The 19707-nt window shown below is 38.3% G+C and overlaps 1 protein-coding gene across 7 annotated transcripts in view; it reads left to right on the top strand.

Moving 5' to 3' along the window:
• Positions 1-19707, top strand: part of LOC126335297 (CD109 antigen-like) — a 460905-nt gene that overhangs the window by 343201 nt on the left and 97997 nt on the right. For all 7 annotated transcript variants that reach the window (XM_049998397.1, XM_049998400.1, XM_049998393.1 and 4 more), the window contains exons 3-6: positions 7387-7471; positions 16085-16277; positions 17067-17291; positions 19006-19256. In XM_049998397.1, the coding sequence (XP_049854354.1) occupies positions 7401-7471; positions 16085-16277; positions 17067-17291; positions 19006-19256 (740 nt within the window). In that variant the 5' untranslated portion in view covers positions 7387-7400. The remainder of the gene's footprint in view (positions 1-7386; positions 7472-16084; positions 16278-17066; positions 17292-19005; positions 19257-19707) is intronic.

Raw genomic sequence — 19707 nt, 5'->3', positions numbered from 1 at the left:
CTGAATTGAAATACAAACTGTCTAATGGTTTATATCCAGATACCGACGATCTCTCGCAACAATGTGATATGTAACAAGTACATATTGCAGAGCAAGCCTCTGTTGTAACAGTATGAAGACAGCAGTTATCACCGTGAATGTTGGTGTGAAGACCACTGTGCTTTAACGAGGTGTGGTCGTACTGGAGATAGTGTGCTCTTGCGTTCTTTCGAACTCTGGACTGATTTAACCGAATAAAAAAAAAATAATATGTGACTTGAGCCTGCTTATAGTATTCATTGCACTTTGTGATTTATTTCAAGTTTATTCTAAGTGATACGTCGAAGATTATTTTTTAAATGCTAATCAGATGTTATTCACCCATTAAAACGTGGACACGCATTATATTACATTATTACTTGTGGCTTAGCTGATGAATAAATTTCGTTAATGACGTGGAACGTGTCATAACTTGAATTTTCAGTGCACAATATAATTTTTTTCAGTTACTACTTCATATCAAAAAATTCATCTATTGGGTAGAAGGAATTGTCATTCAGAAAATCTTTTAATTTGTCTTTAGATGTTTGTTGGCTGTCAGACTTTTAAAGCTATTTAGCAAATGACCAAAGATGTTTGCGGCAGCATAATTTAACCCCTTTCTGTGCCCAAGTGAGATTTAACCCAGAATACTGATGATCATCCTTTCGTCTACTGTTGTAGCCATGCATTTTGCTGTTGTTTTTGAGTTGGGATGGGTTATTAATAACAAATTTCGTAAGTATTCCGAACGTACTGTGAATATGCCAAGGTCCTTAAATAAATGACTGTAAGGTGATCTTGGGTGGCCTCCAGTTATTACTCTGATTACACGGTTTTGTGCAATGAATACTTTTTCTCTTGATGAGTCACCCCAAAATATGACGACTTATGAAAGTAGTGAATGAAAATAGGCGTAGTAGGCTAATTTACTGGTTTATAGTGACGTCATATACATAGATTACTTTCATTTCCAATTGACTTTAATGTGTCTCATGAATAACATTAAACAATAAGGTTACTAATATTAGTGTGAAAGATGCTGCTGGAAAAGGATGAGCTACTGACTTTTTATTTGGAGGCCTTATCTGAATTTGCCCCAAAAGTTAACCCCCTTAATATAGCAAAGGGACCGATGACCGTAGCAGTCTGGTCCCTTTAATACCACGAACCAACCAACCTTAATATAGCAAGGAATTAAACTGCACAAAACATGCCAGCATTTGTTGACTTTTCACGGCACTGTGACCATCTTACCAGTGCATGACTTTCAGTTTGATTTGTTGTTCTATCAGGTAATGGAGGAATTTTATACATGCAGCTTCACTAGTATCATTTTATAGTACCTGTAAGTTACTGTCATTAGTTGCCAATTAAATAAAATGGATTTTTGAATAATGGAATTTAATGTTATTAATACACTGTCTTTTGTGAATGAGATATTTTGTTCATAAAATGTTGATCAGTGTAGATGGTTAGCAGCTCATAACATATAATTTTTGATGAGACTTTTACTGAAAGTACAGACAATCTTAAACACTTGAGAGCAAAATAACTTCTGAACCTTGTGTGTTTAGGCACAACTATATGATGGAATATGCTAAGGTTTATTTCTGTTTGCTGCTATGGGACTAAAATTGTTGTCATTTAAACCCGGGTATGTCTGTTTTCCTTTGGGGAAGATTTGTACAGGGTAGCTTAAAACTTTTTATGCTGCTCCTTTATTCTATCTTCAAACCGATGACATTAGCGTACACTTCATCCAAAGGATTCATACCACTGTTGAAAACAGCATGTAGCTTTCAGTGTTGAGTTAGTATTATTCAGTGTGCATGAGAAAACTTGGATTTCAGAAAATGGATTATCTGCCTGATCTTCTAGTTGATATGTGTATAACATCTCAATGGACATTTGTACTAGAGAAATAACTGTTTGTGTATTCTCTCAGAATGTCTTATAGGTATCAGTATAGTAAGGGATAATATGGGTATTTGCATGGCTGATATGTTACAGCAAAAGGCATGAGGCAGAAGACATTGTATCTGATTTTTGTATGCTTAAAGCTAACATCCTCCTGGAAACACGTGCTTAAATGGCCAGTCACTGAAATTGTGCTTTCACTATATTTGGGGCAGCATGGGGCAAAGACCTTTAAACGAGGCAAAACTATAAGATATGTGTTTAAGTTCTGGTGTGGAGGGCCAAATAATGGACAATCTGACATGGTTTGTGCCATACTAGGATGCTGGTACATTGCCAGAGAAATATGTTGACAATGCCCTTGGTTACAGAGTAGTTACAATGTATGCCAACTAGCTGGAAGAGCTGCCATATAGATTGTATTGATTTACTTCATTTCATCATCTGTGTTACTTGCATCTAAGAAATATTCAGGCCACAGGTACAATAAGAGCTAACAGAATTGGTAAGAGTTGTATGCTACCAAATGGAAATGAACTGGAAAAGAAACATAGAGGGACATTAAACTTCAGATATGGCAGTGGATTTACTGAATGACAGCAATGTGGTGACAGTGCCATAGCTTTGATATTATAAATCCAACTCGTACAGCAATACGATATTCACATTAGTATAAAAGATGGATAACAGTTCAGTACCCGAGAGTCATTTACCATTACAACAAGTTTATGAATGGAATTGATAGAGCTCACCAAAATATTTCACTCTGTCACTGTCTCTATTAGGGGTAAAAAATGGTTCTTCCCCATCACTGTATATTTTGTCAATACAGCCAAGGACAGTGAACGGCTGCTGTGCACGGAAGATAATGGTAAAATCGACCGTGTGGCATTTCGTTGAAGAATTGTCACTATGATTCTAGAATCAAACTGCCATGCAAAGAGAAAGCCCATACTAAATTTCAAAAATTGATTCTAGTTATTGCAGTTGGAACATTATGCCATAGATTTTCTGCTAGCTTCTGTTTCGAGAGAGACGAAACAATTTCAGTGTTGCCAATGTCAGGAAAAGTTCACAACACAGTGTATTAAATGTACTATACCACTTCATGTTTCTCGTTTCGTACTGCTGCGTTGATTCTTAAATAGTGACATTCCGTTAAATGCGTGTGAAGAAAGCAGAAGTCCTTCCAGAGGATGAGGCATTATTCAGAAACTATGCAAATAAAAGGTGTAAACTATTATATACGTGTGATTTCTATCATAATTAACTGATTAGTTAAAGATTTCAGTAAAATTCTAATAACAAATAATTCAGGTGTATCTGGCTTAAGTTGTTTGCCATTGATATCTAGATTCCTAAGTTAGACATATGTACAATCTATAAGAGATGTTAAAAAGGTAGGTAGCACAAACTTGCACTTCTTAACTCCCCTGACAGTCTGATCTCATGCAGGTGTACTGGTATTGCTCTCTGTCCCTCACTCCTCTCTGCAACGGTCGTGGGTGGAATGGAGCTAACACTAAGGGCTGTTTGAAAACATTTTTCCTCCCAAGTGACTTATCATTTCCCTGCCCCCTTGTACCCCCTTTCCCCTATACATTTAACCTGTGTCAGTTTTTGCTACTAATTGTGATACAACTTGTACATCTTGCAATTGGACTTCCCTGGTGCCCCTCTCAGTGTGGCATCCGAACCAGCCACTACTAATTGTGATACATCTTATATAGAAATCTTACTGTTCTGTCACCTCTGGCTCCCCACTCAACTTGCCATCCTGAATAGAGGCCTGTGTCGCCTGAGTCTTAATTTGGCCATGCTGATACCCTCCTCTGACAGGGCTAAAGAAAATGTGAACAATTTCTGCATCAGTAGCCACACCATTGCATTTTTGTAGTTTATGAATGCTATATGTACATAATATGCGTAGAATATTATTCAAAGATCTGTCCGTTGTCTAATATATGTTTTCTGAATATGTTATAAAGGCTGTAACAAGAGTCATACTAAGAAGAATTGAAAAGAAAATTAAGGAATGTATTGGAATATATTGGGGAAGACCAGTTCATGTTCAGATAGGATACAGGAACAAGGAATACTGTTGGTGGTTTTAGGATGATTGGAAAAGTAATTATTGAAATGAACAAGGTGGTGTACATTTGTTTTATCAAGTGGGATATAGTATTTAGTAGTCAACAGGAATATACTGCTGGGAATCTTAAAATATGTTGATATAGCATAGAAAAATACGTAAATAAAGGAGATGTCCACAAAACAGAAAGTGACAGAATAGGGAATGAAGAACTGAAAGAGATGAATAGGCATTAGAAGGAGTGGAAAGCAAGGATGCTCAGTCACTGAAGCTGCTCAACATATATGGAGAACAACATACAGGTGATGCTATAGAGGACCCAAGGGGCATTGTAATTGTAGGAGTAAGGGTAAAGACTGTAAAACATGTGGATGATCAAGTAGAGCTGCAGAATATGTTGAAGAGTACAGCAAGAAGAGCTGAGAAGTATGGAATGAAGATAATTATAGGAAGGACAAAAGTGATGAAAATATGAAAGAAGGAAGTGCCAGTTAATATATTCTTAGATGGAAAGAAGGTAGAACAAGTAAAATTCTTTCTGTACCTAGAAAGTTAAATGATGTGGAATGGAAACAGTACAGAAGAAATGAGGAGGAGGAGGATATCTGTGGGAAAGAGAATATTTGAAAAGGCAAAGCAGACATTTTGAATATGACTGTGGAGAAGAATGCATATGGTGAAGTGCATCGACAGCCTTCAGAATGAAGTAATGAAGAAAGAAAACTATAAGAAATGATTAGAAAGAGGATAAAATTTTGACTGGGCCTTGTTGTGGGTAGGAATTGTTTAGAGCAAAGAATTCAGAGGAAAATGTGGAATGAATGAGAGGAAGAGGTAGGAAGAGATGTGCAGTGATGGATGACATTAGAAGTGGATGGACATACAAACAGATGAGGGAAGATGCTCAGAACAGTAAACAGTGGGAAGCCTCAAGGTGAAGCCTGTCACAAGACAGATAAATTAAACAAGAATCATTAACTTTGCAGTTTTAGTTTTTATGACGAAAAGTGCATTAAATATGGTGAAGTATGCTTAATGAGTATGATAAGTGCATAAACATTAGGCTACATTTCAGGCCAATCTGTTACACAACCTTTACTTGACACTCACATTTGTTGGCTTCAGCAGCTCACAAACTATCATATTCTGACCTAAACTAGACCTTGCACTATACTGCAAATCAATGTGCTACCACAACCAAGATTTCTGGGGAGAGGGGGGGGGGGGGGGGGGCGGCAATATCATACTGTGGCTCCCGTTTGGAATGTTTTTATATTTGACCAATTGCAGAATGGTAAGACCACTTTCTTATATATTAGTTATTGCTGTATAAAGAACAATTCCAAAACTATAAAGTTTGCTGGTACACCAACATTCTGATCAAAGATAAAAAATTCGCTGTATTAGATATAGCTCAGATAATAGTTGAATAGCCCTACAGAATATTTTGCAAGTGAAGTATCTCTTATTGTGGTAACCTATCATTAGTTTATTCTGCAAATTTTTACCCCTTGTAGTGTTCAGAAATTAATTGCTGGGGTTAATGCAGATTTATTCAGCAGGGAAGCAGTAAAAATATTGTGACTGGTAGATAACCACACATCCTGCAGAGGTCTCTCTAAATATCTTGGAACTCGCACTCACATACACAGTAATAAATAAAGTGGGAAGTTGAGAATCTCTACCAGTTCGAAAGAACGTTGAAATATAGCTTATTAGCCACTGTATAAAGTAACTGATTGTCTAGTTTCAAGGATAGGACATTCCTTTTAGTTGCATAACAAACAGCAATGTTCATTGTGGAGTTGCATGGAAAGTAGTAGTGTTTTCTAAGCAACCCTCTGTTCAAGCAGATGTAAAACTGTTTCCTTTTAAAAATACCAATGTAATGAAGTGAAGATTAAGCTACAGGTGGAAGATAAACAACACCTATGTATTGAACTGCAGATGGAAAACATACAGAATCTATTTAAGGTAACTGAGAAAGCAGATGCTTTTTTTCAAAGTGGTGTTTTCCTAGTAGTCTGCTAGCTTACATTGAGCTGGACTATGCACAAATAGTATTAAGCAGTATATAAGGAGCAGGCAAATAAAAACTGAACACCCAACACAATGGGACCATGGAATGATTCCATTCAAAGCTAATCACCACGTTTATCCCACTGGGAGACGATATGATCAATTCCTGTTTCTTAGACAGGTTGGCTGCTGACAGATCCACACCTGCACACATCCACTCTTGCATTTCCCCATCCAACTAAAACCAATATCCATGCATGTCTTTCTTCAGGTTGCCAAAGATTCGAAAATCACACTGTGAATAATCCAGGCTGTACGGCAGATGTCGCAGTGTTTCCCAAACAAATTTCTGAAGCATAGCCTTCATCTGGTAGGCAGTGTGGGGGCAGGCATTGTTACGCACCAGAATGATCTTACCGGAACTTGTGTGAAAGCTTTGGATTTCTTTGGTAGGGAAGATAAGGGATGTATCTAGTGCTGGCTTTGCCATTTTCCTATGGGGTCGAAATGGTGGCACAATGTAAGGTCATCATGACCTCCTCCCTTGATTGCAGGAGCCCTCTGATCCTCAAGTTCTTTGAGCATAGAACAAGATTCAATGCACAGCGCTATGAAGACATTTTGTAGAAATAGTGGTGCACCATTAAGTCAAAATGCCTAGGATTGTTGTCAGAAGGTATCATTCTATTGCGTGATGATACCTGTCCCGACGCTATCAACTAGACAGAGGCTATGCTTCAATGATTTGCTTGGAAAATACTGCAGCATTCCCCATACAGCCTGGGTTTTACACAGTGTGAGTTTCACATCTTTGACAATCTGAAGAAAGATGTGTAGATGTCAGTTTGTCAGACAAGGATGTGCAAGAGGGTGTGTGGTTGTGGATCTGTTAGCAGCTGACCACATCCTGTGAAACATGAACTGATTGCCTCGTCTCTCAATGGAAAAAATGTTGTAACACATGTGGTGGTTACTTTTGAATGGAATCATTCCATGGTCCCATTGTAATGGGTTTTTAGTATTCATTTGACTGCCCCTCAAGTTCTATTTTATTGCAAATATGGCATTCAAATTAAGTTTCTAAGAGTTACTTCTCTTTTGTTAAAGTCTGTGTTGACTCATTCCATAACTCTTAAAGGTTGCCTTCTTGATGGCACCCACAGATCTTGATGAATGAATGAGTCAAAGACAATGGAAGCCATATCTCTCTTTTGCTGTCTGAGGTCTGAACTGTAACCTTAGATGTTATAATATGACCTAATTGACATCAGCACTATAAGACTTCTTGGTGTAATTGTAGCAGTGGGGTACATAATATATATTTAATTTGTTTTCAGGCTGGACGATCATCATGTTGCGGGCCTTGTTTTTGGTGTCGCTGCTCGCACTTCTCAGGGTGTGGATGGTGCGTGGGCAGCAAGGGTGAGTACTGCCTCTCTATGGAAGTAATGAGTCTACAGTTTTCTTCCTCAAACGCTTATTTTAATCGTAATGAAAGGGTATGAAAGAAAAATTGTCTAACGTTTTTCCAAGAGGAGCATATAGCTTTCTCAGATGAATTGACATTGCTAACAGAGTGTATAAAATTGCTTCTAAAGCACTTGGAAAAATGCAGAACTTAAGCTCTCTTTCCCAAATAAAAAATCTCTATAAGTTCAAATTCTCACAAATGTTTCTGTGGAGGGCACCATTCTGGTGTGTTACTATAATGGTTACTAAAGTGAAAGAAGACCAATTTCTGTGACTAAGCGTAGCTGGAAGGCTCTTGTGAATGGGTTCTGTTCACAGCCTCCTGCTGAAATGGAATGTACAAGTGTTGAATTACGAGTAATATTTCCATGAACTGTATGAGTGAGTGGATATTAATAGTTCAGTAAAGACTCCACAGATCGTTTCCAGATAATTAATTCTTCAGTGATATGCCACCATTGTCTTGATGTAAGCACTGGTAACTGGATACGCTTTTGTCATCAATAACAAAAGTGGCATGAAGCTGTCAGGGATATTAGCCACCTTCTGCTCCCATAGCCAGGTCCTCACCGCCAGTTAGATTTCGTCATTGGGATTTCTCCAAGAAGTTCTTCATGAAATGTAGGGAATAGACAAAAATTACGGGGGTACCAGATCTGGTCTGTATAGCAAACAAGGTATGGTCTTGAGTTCCTTAGTGTCAAGTGAAGTGGGTAACTTCATATTGTCATCTTCAAACCAAAACGTTGTTGTAAATATTATTATTATTATTATTATTTTCTCATTTAGTTCCAGGCCACCAATATGGATACCTTAACTGGCACTTCAAAGCAGAGCTGGTGTCACATTTCCAAGAATTACATTGTGATAGGACCTCTCACTTAACTTCTATTTGTCCAGTGCTTTTGTTTATCCAATCTTCGATAAATTTCAATTGGAGGAATGACTTCTGTTGTTAGGAACGTAATGACAGCCATTACTTCTGTTGTCTGTTGCAATGATAGCTCTCTTCAAGTTTTCCATTATGACCACAATAACTACATAACTAATCACAGCAAAAGCTCACTGCTAAACAAAGTTGTTGCAAAGTATTCAAGCAACATGTTGAAACCCATTTACATGCAAATGCTGACACCTATTGAGGAGTACAGCACATTGTGGCACTACTCATTATAACCGCATTTGTGGTTAAGATAAGGTCCACTGTCTGCCACCCTCATGCACACAGAGACACAGGTTTACTTTGCATACTTCACTTTTTGTTGCCGCAAGGTCTTATATTTTAGGGCATCAGTAAAGGTACAATATGTGGTTTTGGAATACAAATATCTTATCTCAGCTGTATGTGGTGCTAAGTGGGCCACTATTAAACAAGCTGGGCATTCTTGTACTCTTTATGTGAGTCAAGATTGAAGACCGTTTTCTCTTGGGAAACTTAGAACCTCTGCATGAGTACTTAATGTCTATTGGGCCATAATTGTCTTGTACAGACATCAAAACAAGCTAAATTTTGAAGTATTATGACATAGCTCTTTATCTTAATGACGTATCTCTTTATCTGCAGGAATGTCTATAGAAAGGTCCCAGACCTGCTCTCATTAATAAACGGTCACAATGCCCACATAGTATTAGGGACAGAAAATTGGCTGAAACCAGATGTAAACAGTAATGAAATTCTAAACTCAGATTGGAATGTATACTGCAGAGACAGGCTGGACAGTGAAGAGGGAGGCGTGTTTGTAGGGATAAGAAATGCAATAGTATCGAAGGAAATTGATGGAGATCCGAAATGTGAAATGATTTGGGTGAAGGTCACAGTTAAAGCAGGCTCAGACATGGTAATTGGATGTGTCTGTAGGCCCCCTGGCTCAGCAGCTGTTGTGGCTGAGCACCTGAAGTATAATTTGGAAAATATTTCGAGTAGATTTCCCCACCATGTTATAGTTCTGGGTGGAGATTTTAATTTGCCGGATATAGACAGGGAGACACAAACGTTCATAATGGGTGGTACGGACAAAGAATCCAGTGAAATTTTTTAAGTCTTTATCTGAAAACTACCTTGAGCAGTTAAACAGAGAACCGACTCGTGACGATAACATATTAGACCTTCTGGTGACAAACAGACCCAAACTGTTTGAAACAGTTAACGCAGAACAGGGAATCAGCAATCATAAAACAGTTACTGCATCGATGATTTCAGCCATAAATAGAAATATTAAAAAAGGTACGAAGATTTTTCTGTTTAGCAAAAGTGACAAAAAGCAGATTACAGAGTACCTGACGGCTCAACACAAAAGTTTTGTCTCAAGTGCAGATAGTGTTGAGGATCAGTGGACAAAGTTCAAAACCATGGTACAATATGCGTTGGATGAGTATGTGCCAAGCAAGATCGTAAGAGATGGAAAAGGGCCACCGTGGTACAACAACCGAGTTAGAAAACTGCTGCGGTAGCAAAGGGAGCTCCACAGCAAACATAAACATAGCCAAAGCCTTGCAGACAAACAAAAATTACATGAGGCGAAATGCAGTGTGAGGAGGGCTGTGCGAGAGACGTTCAGTGAATTCGAAAGTAAAGTCCTATGTACTGATTGGCAGAAAATCCTAAGAAATTTTGGTCTTATGTCAAAGCGGTAGGTGGACTGAAAGAAAATGTCCAGACACTGTGATCAAAATGGTACTGAAACAGAGGATGACAGACTAAAGGCCAAAATACTAAATGTCTTTTTCCAAAGCTGTTTCACAGAGGAAGACTGCACTGTAATTCCTTCTCTAGAGTGTCGTACGGATGACAAAATGGTAGATATCGAAATAGACGACAGAGGGATAGAGAAACAATTAAAATCGCTCAAAAGAGGAAAGGCCGCTGGACCTGATGGGATACCAGTTTGATTTTACACAGAGTACGCGAAGGAACTTGCCTCCCCTTCTTGCAGTGGTGAGCAGTGTACCGTAGGTCTCTAGAAGAGTGTAGCATTCCAAAGGATTGGAAGAGGGCACAGGTCATCCCCGTTTTCAAGAAGGGACGTCGAACAGATGTGCAGAACTATAGACCTATATCTCTAACGTCGATCAGTTGTAGAATTTTGGAACACGTATTATGTTAGAGTATAATGACTTTTCTGGAGACTAGAAATCTACCCTGTACGAATTAGCATGGGTTTCGAAAAAGACAATAGTGTGAAACCCAGCTCGCATTATTCGTCCACGAGACTCAGAGGGCCATAGACACGGGTTCCCAGGTAGATGCCGTGTTTCTTGACTTCCGCAAGGCGTTCAATACAGTTCCCCACAGTCGTTTAATGAACAAAGTAAGAGCATATGGACTATCAGACCAATTGTGTGATTGGATTGAAGAGTTCCTAGATAACAGAACGCAGCATGTCATTCTCAATGGAGAGAAGTCTTCCGAAGTAAGAGTGATTTCAGGTGTGCCACAGGGGAGTGTCGTAGGATCGTTGCTATTCACAATATACATAAATGACCTTGTGGATGACATCGGAAGTTCACTGAGGCTTTTTGCGGATGATGCTGTGGTATATCGAGAGGTTGTAAGAATGGAAAATTGTACTGAAATGCAGGAGGATCTGCAGCGAATTGATGCATGGTGCAGGGAATGGCAATTGAATCTCAATGTAGACAAGTGTAATGTGCTGCGGATACGTAGAAAGAAAGATACCTTATCATTTAGATACAATATAGCAGGTCAGCAACTGGAAGCATTTAATTCCATAAATTATCTGGGAGTACGCATTAGGAGTGATTTAAAATAGAATGATCATACATATAAAGTTGATCGTCGGTAAAACAGATGCGAGACTGAGATTCATTGGAAGAATCCTAAGGAAATGCAATCCGAAAACAAAGGAAGTAGGTTACAGTACGCTTGTTAGCCCACTGTTTGAATACTGTTCAGCAGTGTGGGATTCATACCAGATAGGGTTGATAGAAGAGATAGAGAAGATCCAACAGAGAGCAGTGCACTTGGTTACAGGATTATTTAGTAATTGCGAAAGCGTTACGGAGAGTATAGATAAACTCCAGTGGAAGACTTTGCAGGAGAGACGCTCAGTGGCATGGTACGGGCTTTTCTTGAAGTTTTGAGAACATACTTTCACCGAGGAGTCAAGCAGTATATTGCTCCCTCCTACGTATATCTCGCAGAGAGACCATGAGGATAAAATCAGAGAGATTAGAGCCCACACAGAGGCATACCGACAATCCTTCTTTCCACGAACAATATGAGACTGGAATAGAAGAGAGAACCGATAGAGGTACTCAGGGTACACTCTGCCATACACCGTCAGGTGGCTTGCTGAGTATGGATGTAGATGTAGAAATGCAAACATCTTCACCAGTGGCTGAAAAGTTGGCTGGAGATAAAATTATAGCCAGTCTGGAGGCAGGTGATCGTTAACAATAAGGGTGGAAGAAAATTTGAAAATCTTAGAATTCATACAAATAATCTATGGAACTACAGAACTGCTCAGCAAGGAGGTAGAAGAGAGAAAGATGATGTTGAAACACCTTTTAAAAAAAGTGTAGAATCAGGTTTGCTAGCCCTCAGGTCGCTGTAGACATGTTTATAAATAAACAAAGCTGTCTAGTTTACTCTTTTGGGCAAGTAAAAGTACCACTGATATCATTTACACAGATACTGAACTTCTGACCATTCACATTCCAAAATACATGGATGTGTGTTTTGACAGTACAGTAATTGTTAAAAGGTACCAGACTAAACTGTGGCAGAGGATATTGAATATTTCACTTCTATTCTTGAGATTTCAATAGAACAACAAGAATATATTTTATTCTTGTGCAGTGTTTTGGTTCCAGTAGGGACTTCTTGCAGTTTGTCACACACACAAAAACTTGAGTCCAGGTCAACAACCCAGTTTCTCTAACTCTATGTGCATACACATATGATGTTATAATAGTTTAACATTTGTGTACTTCTCTTTAGTCTGTCGAGAATTGTCATAACTGAACTATAATGGCAAATACTGATTTTAACTCTTTAACGTCTTTCTTTTCCCGTCTGTTAAATACTGTGCTTAGCTTCACCATCTGCAGAAAAATGTTCCAAAATTAAAACTTTGTACTGGATCATTGCCTTTTACGTGCAGTGCTTGACACAACTAACCTATTCGGGCAGTACTCAGAAGTTGCCTTCACAGCTGCAAATCTGCCAAAATGTTTCAGAATGGTGTATACTTCTGTTCCAGAGCAAAAAAATTCACTATAAAAGATACAGCAAAATCCTTTTGAAGAAAAACTTGTTTTAAGTCATACCCAAATTAAAACTGTTGAGAACTAGGGTCAGTGGGAAACCAGATTAACAGTGTAATTTTGTATACAGCACTAATATTGACAGAGTCCAACTTCAGTATGAGAATCATTAGCAATCTTGTTAGTTGGCACATGAGACTATAGAATAGTGAAAAATACTTTGATGATAGTGCAACAATTTATTGTTTATTACGTGCACTATGGATTCTTTAAAGTGAAATCTATAGTGAAACCAATTGAAATGTGATCTTGTTGGAGCACAAAAAAGACTGATATGCTCCTCTTGAAAAGATTCTGAAAGAAAATTGGGGGGCCAGCTGCCTCAGTCCTGATTCCTCACCATAAATTTTGGTATGCAGTTATATTCACGCTGAAACTTCCTGGCAGATTAAAACAGTGCGCTGGAATGAGACTCGAACTCGGGACCTTTGTCTTTCATGGACAAGCGCTTTACTGCCTGAGCTCCCAAAGCACGACTCAAGATCCACCCTCACAGCTTTAATTCTGCCAGTACCTCATTCCTACCTTCCAAACTTCACAGAAGCTCTCTTGCACGCTTTGCAGAACTAGCCCTCCTGGAAGAAAGGAAATTGTGGAGACATGGCTTAGCGACAGCCTGGGCGATGTTTCCAGAATGATATTTTCACTCTGTAGCAGAGTATGCACTGGTATGAAACTTCCTGGCAGATTAAAACTGTGTGCTGGACTGAGACTCAAACTCAGGACTTTTGCCTTTCACACACTATGCTGCAAAGCAAAAATTTCGTTCTGGAATCATCCTCCAGACTGTGGCTAAGCTGTGTCTCCACAGTACCCTTTCCTCCAGGAATGCTAGTTCTGCAAGCTTCCCAGGAGAACTTCTGTGAAGTTTGGAAGGTAGGAGACTAGGTTCTGGTGGAAGTAAAGCTGTTCATGAGTTATACTTGGAGAGCTCAGTCAGTAGAGCACTTGCTGGTCAAAGACAAAGGCCCCAAGTTCGAGTCTTGGTTTGGCACACAGTTTTAATCTGCCACCAAGTTTCATTTTGGTGCAAACGCTGTTGCTGAGTGAAAATTTCATTCCAGCATATTCATGCTCTTTTAACACAGAACATTCTAAATCCATTTCCCAGTCTCTTTTTGTAGTGAAGCCCTTGTACTCAGCATCTTCCTCTCATTGCCACTGTCTCCTCCCACTGCCCTCATTTTTATCCCATTGTTACTTTCTCCATTCTGTCACTTCCAGTGTCCTGTCTTCATTCCATTCTCTCACTCTTCCTTACGATGCCTCCTTCTCTGTCACTTTCACTCTCTATCTGTCCCACTGCCATTGTCTTTGTCCCATTATTTTGCTCTCTGTTTCTTTCTCACATACAGTCTGCTGTCATTTTCTTCAACCACCATTGTCTCCACTCCACACATGTCCCTGTGGATGGTTCGCTAGTGGTTTAGACCACTAGACTGGGAAATTTAACATGTGGATGTAGGGGATGGGGGAAAGAGAGCAAATTTTTCATGTTAAAGTTCACCAGTTTGCAGGGGTCCAGATCACCCAAGCCTCTGTGTGATTTCCACTCATCTCCTTTTTCATTTTCAGTGCTTCCTGTACCTCTTGCTCCCACCGCTACTATCTCCTGCCATTCTCTTTCTCTTTTATTACCACTTTCTCTCCCCTACCACCACCTCTCTCTCTCTCTCTCTCTCTCTCTCTCTCTCTCTCTCTCTCTCTCTCTCTCTCTCTCTCTTGTTCTCCTGCTTGCACTGTATCCTGACCCATCCACCATCACTGTCTCTTTGCTACTGTCTTTCAGCACAGAAAAGTGCAAATATGTTCTTCTGCCCAAATTTTTTATGAGGAAGATGGAATGAGGATTGAGGCAGGTGGTTACCAGTTTTCTGTCGGAGTCTTTTGAAGAGTAGTTTTTTGGCCATTTTTCTGTTCTGATGAGCATTTTTCAGCTGGCACTCCTCTTTTTCCCTGTTACAGCAGGATGTGCTGCTTATATGAAACAAATTCTGTAGGTCAGTAAAAATTTGAAAGTTTATTTATAAACTTCAACACATTTACTTACTTTGACACAAATAATCCAGCACGATATAAGGTTGACACACAGTCGTCTCCAATCCAGTGCAAATTCATTTTACACTCATTTACATAAAAATGCACAACATTATTAGGCTACACCTACAGTACTCCAAAAATGCGGCACTTGATTTGTAAGTACAAAAAATTTTGCATGACAAAATCATTTCTTGTAAGGTGCTTACACTGCCAGGCAACACAACTGAATAATTTCAGGGCCAAAACAGCCTCTGTAGGTGTCAAGTTCCATTATACGGAGACAACTCATCATTAAGTTTTATTGATGGAAACAATCCTCACTAAAAATATAGTTTGGTGGACTCTGAACCCTTGTGATAACCCAAGACCCTTTCCATGTATTCACTATGCCTGTTCAAACTACATTTATGCCTCAAATCAGATATTATGTGCATATTTTACAAGCTTAAGTATGATAACTGTGTGAACCTCGTGATCTCGGTAACAGAGAATGATATTGTTTAACATTTCAAGATTCCCCGAGAAAATCATTTTAAGAATATACGTTAAAAATTCTGACAATTTGCCATGAATAGAAATCATAGAAGTGGCCAGCCCTACAATTGGTACTTTTGGTATACAAAATTCGTGGTTTCCACATATTTCTCAGTAACCACCCTTGAACAGATCGTGCTTTTATAAGCCATATATGGCCTACCACAGAGTACACCTAATGTTAAAGAACCAACCGTTATGCTGAATTTACCAGGTCTGGAGAAGATTAATATTTAAATTTTGACTCTGTACTGTAAGATAGCTACAATAAGCCCGTTCTTCTGATAGGCATACGAATGGTCACTAGACCAAGGGCTATCCAAAACATTTGACCCCTTTTCTCTGTGATCAATGGAGCCCGAGATATGACTGCTTGAAAAATCACATTTTCGACTGATAGTTACAGGTCATTGTTTGGAAGAAACATTTCTGTTGCCATTGAATTAAGTGTTCAAAGAATTTTGTCATGCCATAATTTTTCTCATATTCAGCCAAACTTAAGTTCTTAATTGTAATTGTGTGGTGATGTATGTATTATTATCCCTTTTAACTTTAGCAAGTCTCTCTCACTCGCTCTCACCTTACAGAACCTGTAATCCTGTTGAAAAGTGAAAAGTGCCCATAGCTGCATGTATTTACAGATATGTACATAAATATGCTGAAATTGTATTCACTTAGGTACTAAATTGTTAACACTGCCAACAGGTACTATACAATTGTTGCACCAAAGGTTTTGCGTCCTAACTCTGAATACCATGTTGCTGTGAGCACTCAGTTTGTATCGGAGCCATGTGATATAGTGGTAACTGTTGGTGGAAAACAAGATGTGGGCAGCAACTTTGTAACAAGCCAGATGATAACCGTGGAGCCGTACACCACCAGGATTGTGAAGCTGGAGGTATTTGTGTACATATTTATTCTTTTTAGCAATACTAAAGGTAAGAATCTTCCAAACATGAATTCTGTTTTTGTATTAATGAGAATGAATTGTAGAAATTAGTGTATGTAAAATTGCAAAAATATTCAGTTATGTCAAATTATCTTTGCTGTTTGGGAAATTCACATTGTTTTTGGTTGCACACTTCTCTTATTTTATTTCTAAACATATATCAATGGAGATATCATTGGTATAGGCTAAAGAAATGTGAATTATTTTATTTTATTTTTTAAAAATTTTTTACAGAACCGTAGTATTTAAAACTTTGGTTGTTTTTGGTTGTTTGTAACAAATTGATTACCACTGTTGCATACTGAAATGTACCAGGCATAATTTTAATATGTTTCTAGTAGTGAATGCCTCATTTAATGTGGAAATTCATTTGTAAATTAACAGTAGCATACTGACCATAGGGAGAAGCATAAAGCATCAATTGTTATTACTTAAAAGAAAGGCAAGAAATGGTGGAATATGATTTATGAGATTTTTTCAGCATGATTGATAGGTGGTGCATTGCTGTTATCGGAATATTGTGGCACAAACATAATCATCAGACTGGCTGGAAACTTGAAATCTCACCATCTAAAAGGGGGAGTGTGGACTTCTGATTTTTATTAAGTTTGATCTATTGTCATGCTGAGGCATTAGATGTATCATCTGTGTAATTCATAGTTTGACTTGTGTAATAATTAGTTGATAGTTTTGTGTTTCTAAACTGAAATTAAGTGCTTTGATTTGATTCTGTTTCAGATAGGAGACTTGGGAAGTGGCATTTACAAACTCATAGTCAAAGGAGAGAAAGGACTGGTGTTTGAAAACTCAACAAATGTTGATTACATTCATAAAAGTTATTCAGTATTTATTCAGACTGATAAAGCAATTTATAAACCTGGTCATAAAGTGATGTTTAGAGCAATAGTCCTAAATTCACACCTCAAACCAAGTGTTACTGGAGCCCTTGATATATATATTACTGTAAGTAACTTATGGCAGTTAATTTATAAATCCTTTTTAGTAGCACTATAATGATATTTTCACCAAGCAGTAGAAGAAACTTACTTGTCATAGATTGACTTAAGATTGAAGAAAAGTGTGTTGGAAATCAAGGATATGAACATTTTTATTTCCTTCTTTTCCAACAGATAAAGGTTGCAAACACTGATAGTGAATAGTAAGCACCAATAGATGAAAAAAGAAAGGCAAAATAAAAAAAAATATTAAAAAATTCTGTTGAGATAAAGTCAAGATGGAGAAGACACTAATGCGAGTGAAGACCAGAAATTTCTGGGGAAACACAGAAGACTTGTAGAGGATTGACATTTTGTGTAAAGACTGGCATTTTTTAATGTGTTGTATGTAATTAGATAGAAATGCCCTTTATCATGCTAACACAATTCACAATATTTTTTTCTTTATTAAAGAAAAGAAAGAAGAATGAAATCAAAACCATTAAGTATCAAGGAAGATATGGTGATATCTTCACTCTTCAGTAAAAAATTATTCACAGAGATTAACATGCAGTAGTAGTGTCCACCACTATGAACTTGAAATAGAAATAATGTAGATATTGAATATACCAAACTGAGTGAATGTCAGAATAGCCTTAACTGTGTTTGCATGAAGCTGTACAACAAATTATTTCTGTCTGTGAGTGACTTGTTCAGTTAGCATTTTATAAATATTTACAAAAATTATTAATCAGCTAATGTGCATAGAAAGTAGAAGAATTTTAATAGATGTATCAGTGCACATAGTGTACAAGTACTTTAGTTGCAAGACTCATTGTTGCACCTATTAAATGTGTACTTGGATTGTGTAAATTTATCTATCAAACAATGGAAAAGCTGGTATAGAATAATGGCAGTATTATGAAAAGGCTAGATTGCCACTCGTCATATAGTGGAGATGTTGAATCGCATAAAGATGCAATAAAAAGACTTCTAAACTAAATACACAAGCTTTCAGGCAGAAGAACTTCTTCTGAAATACACACACACACACACACACACACACACACACACACACACACACACACACACACACAAATTTCTGCAAGAGCAGTTCACACACGTCGAGGGCAGGCAGCCAGAGACAGTAGTCATGTGTGTGAGGGCCGCATTTGTGTGACTCTCTCTCTCTCTCTCTCTCTCTCTCTCTCTCTCTCTCTCTCTCTCTCTCTCTCTCTCTGTGTGTGTGTGTGTGTGTGTGTGTGTGTGTGTGTGTGTGTGTGTGTGTGTGTGTGTGTGTGTGAATATGACATCTACCAAAAGATAGAACTAGAACAGATCGCCAAAAGCCTTCCTAGGATGACTGGAGAGGATGAGGAGGGCAGGCATCATTTTAAAGTGACTGTGTGTGTGTGTATTGTCTATTTTGGAAGAAGGCCCTTTGGCTGGAAGCTTATGTGTCTAGTAGTCTTTTGTTGTGCCTGGCTGCGACACAACATCTCTGCTGTACAGTGGTTAGCAATCTACCCTTTCCATAGTATTGTAAATGTACCTATGTTTTAAAGTAAACTTGCACTGATTGAGAAAGTTTCTGTTGAGAATGTCTCTGAGCTCTCTTTAATTCACACTATTCTGAATGTCTACATTTGTTGTCCAGTTCGTATCACTTATTGTCCTGTAACTGTAATGCCACAGAATCTTAAGATGTACGTTTCTACAGTTAATTACTGATTTTTGTGCAGGATGGAAGGGGCAACAGAGTTAAGCAGTGGAGGCGTGCCCTCACAACAAAGGGTGTGTTCTCAGGAGAGCTGCAGCTGTCTGAATCTCCAGTTCTTGGGGACTGGAATATTGTTGTCAATGTACTGGACCAGACTTTCAGTAAAACCTTTCAAGTTGCTGAATATGTTCTACCAAAATTCGAGGTCACAATTGATGTGCCCCCATATGTTACCTTCAAGAATTCCAAAGTGGCAGCTGTTGTGCATGCAAAGTACGTTGTTTCACTGTTGTCCCCTACATGTTTAATGTCACTGTCACAGAAATACTAGTATTTAGATATGTAAAATTACAGATTTTTGTATACTCTTGTTAGATATATCAAACAATGGAAACCCCAGGTTGGAATGTCAACAATGTAAGAAAAGATAGATAACTACTTACCACAAAGAAGACACGTTAAGCTGCAGACAGGCACTATTAAAAGACACTTACACGTAAGCTTTGGGCCTCAGCCAGAGTTGATGATTGTGTGTGTGAGATGTGCTTGCTTGTGTGAATGAATGGTGTGTTTTTTTCTTTCTTTTACTGATGAAGACTGTTGCCAAAAACTTAATGTGTAACTGTCTTGTAATTGTGCCTGTCTTCAATGTCATGTGTCTCCTTTACAGTAAGTAGCAATCTTATCTTTTCCTACATCCTTGTTAGATATGTATGTGATAAAT

The sequence above is a fragment of the Schistocerca gregaria genome, chromosome 2 (assembly GCF_023897955.1).
Source record: "Schistocerca gregaria isolate iqSchGreg1 chromosome 2, iqSchGreg1.2, whole genome shotgun sequence".
Lineage (NCBI taxonomy): Eukaryota > Metazoa > Arthropoda > Insecta > Orthoptera > Acrididae > Schistocerca > Schistocerca gregaria.
This window is presented reverse-complemented; position numbering and strand designations above follow the sequence as displayed.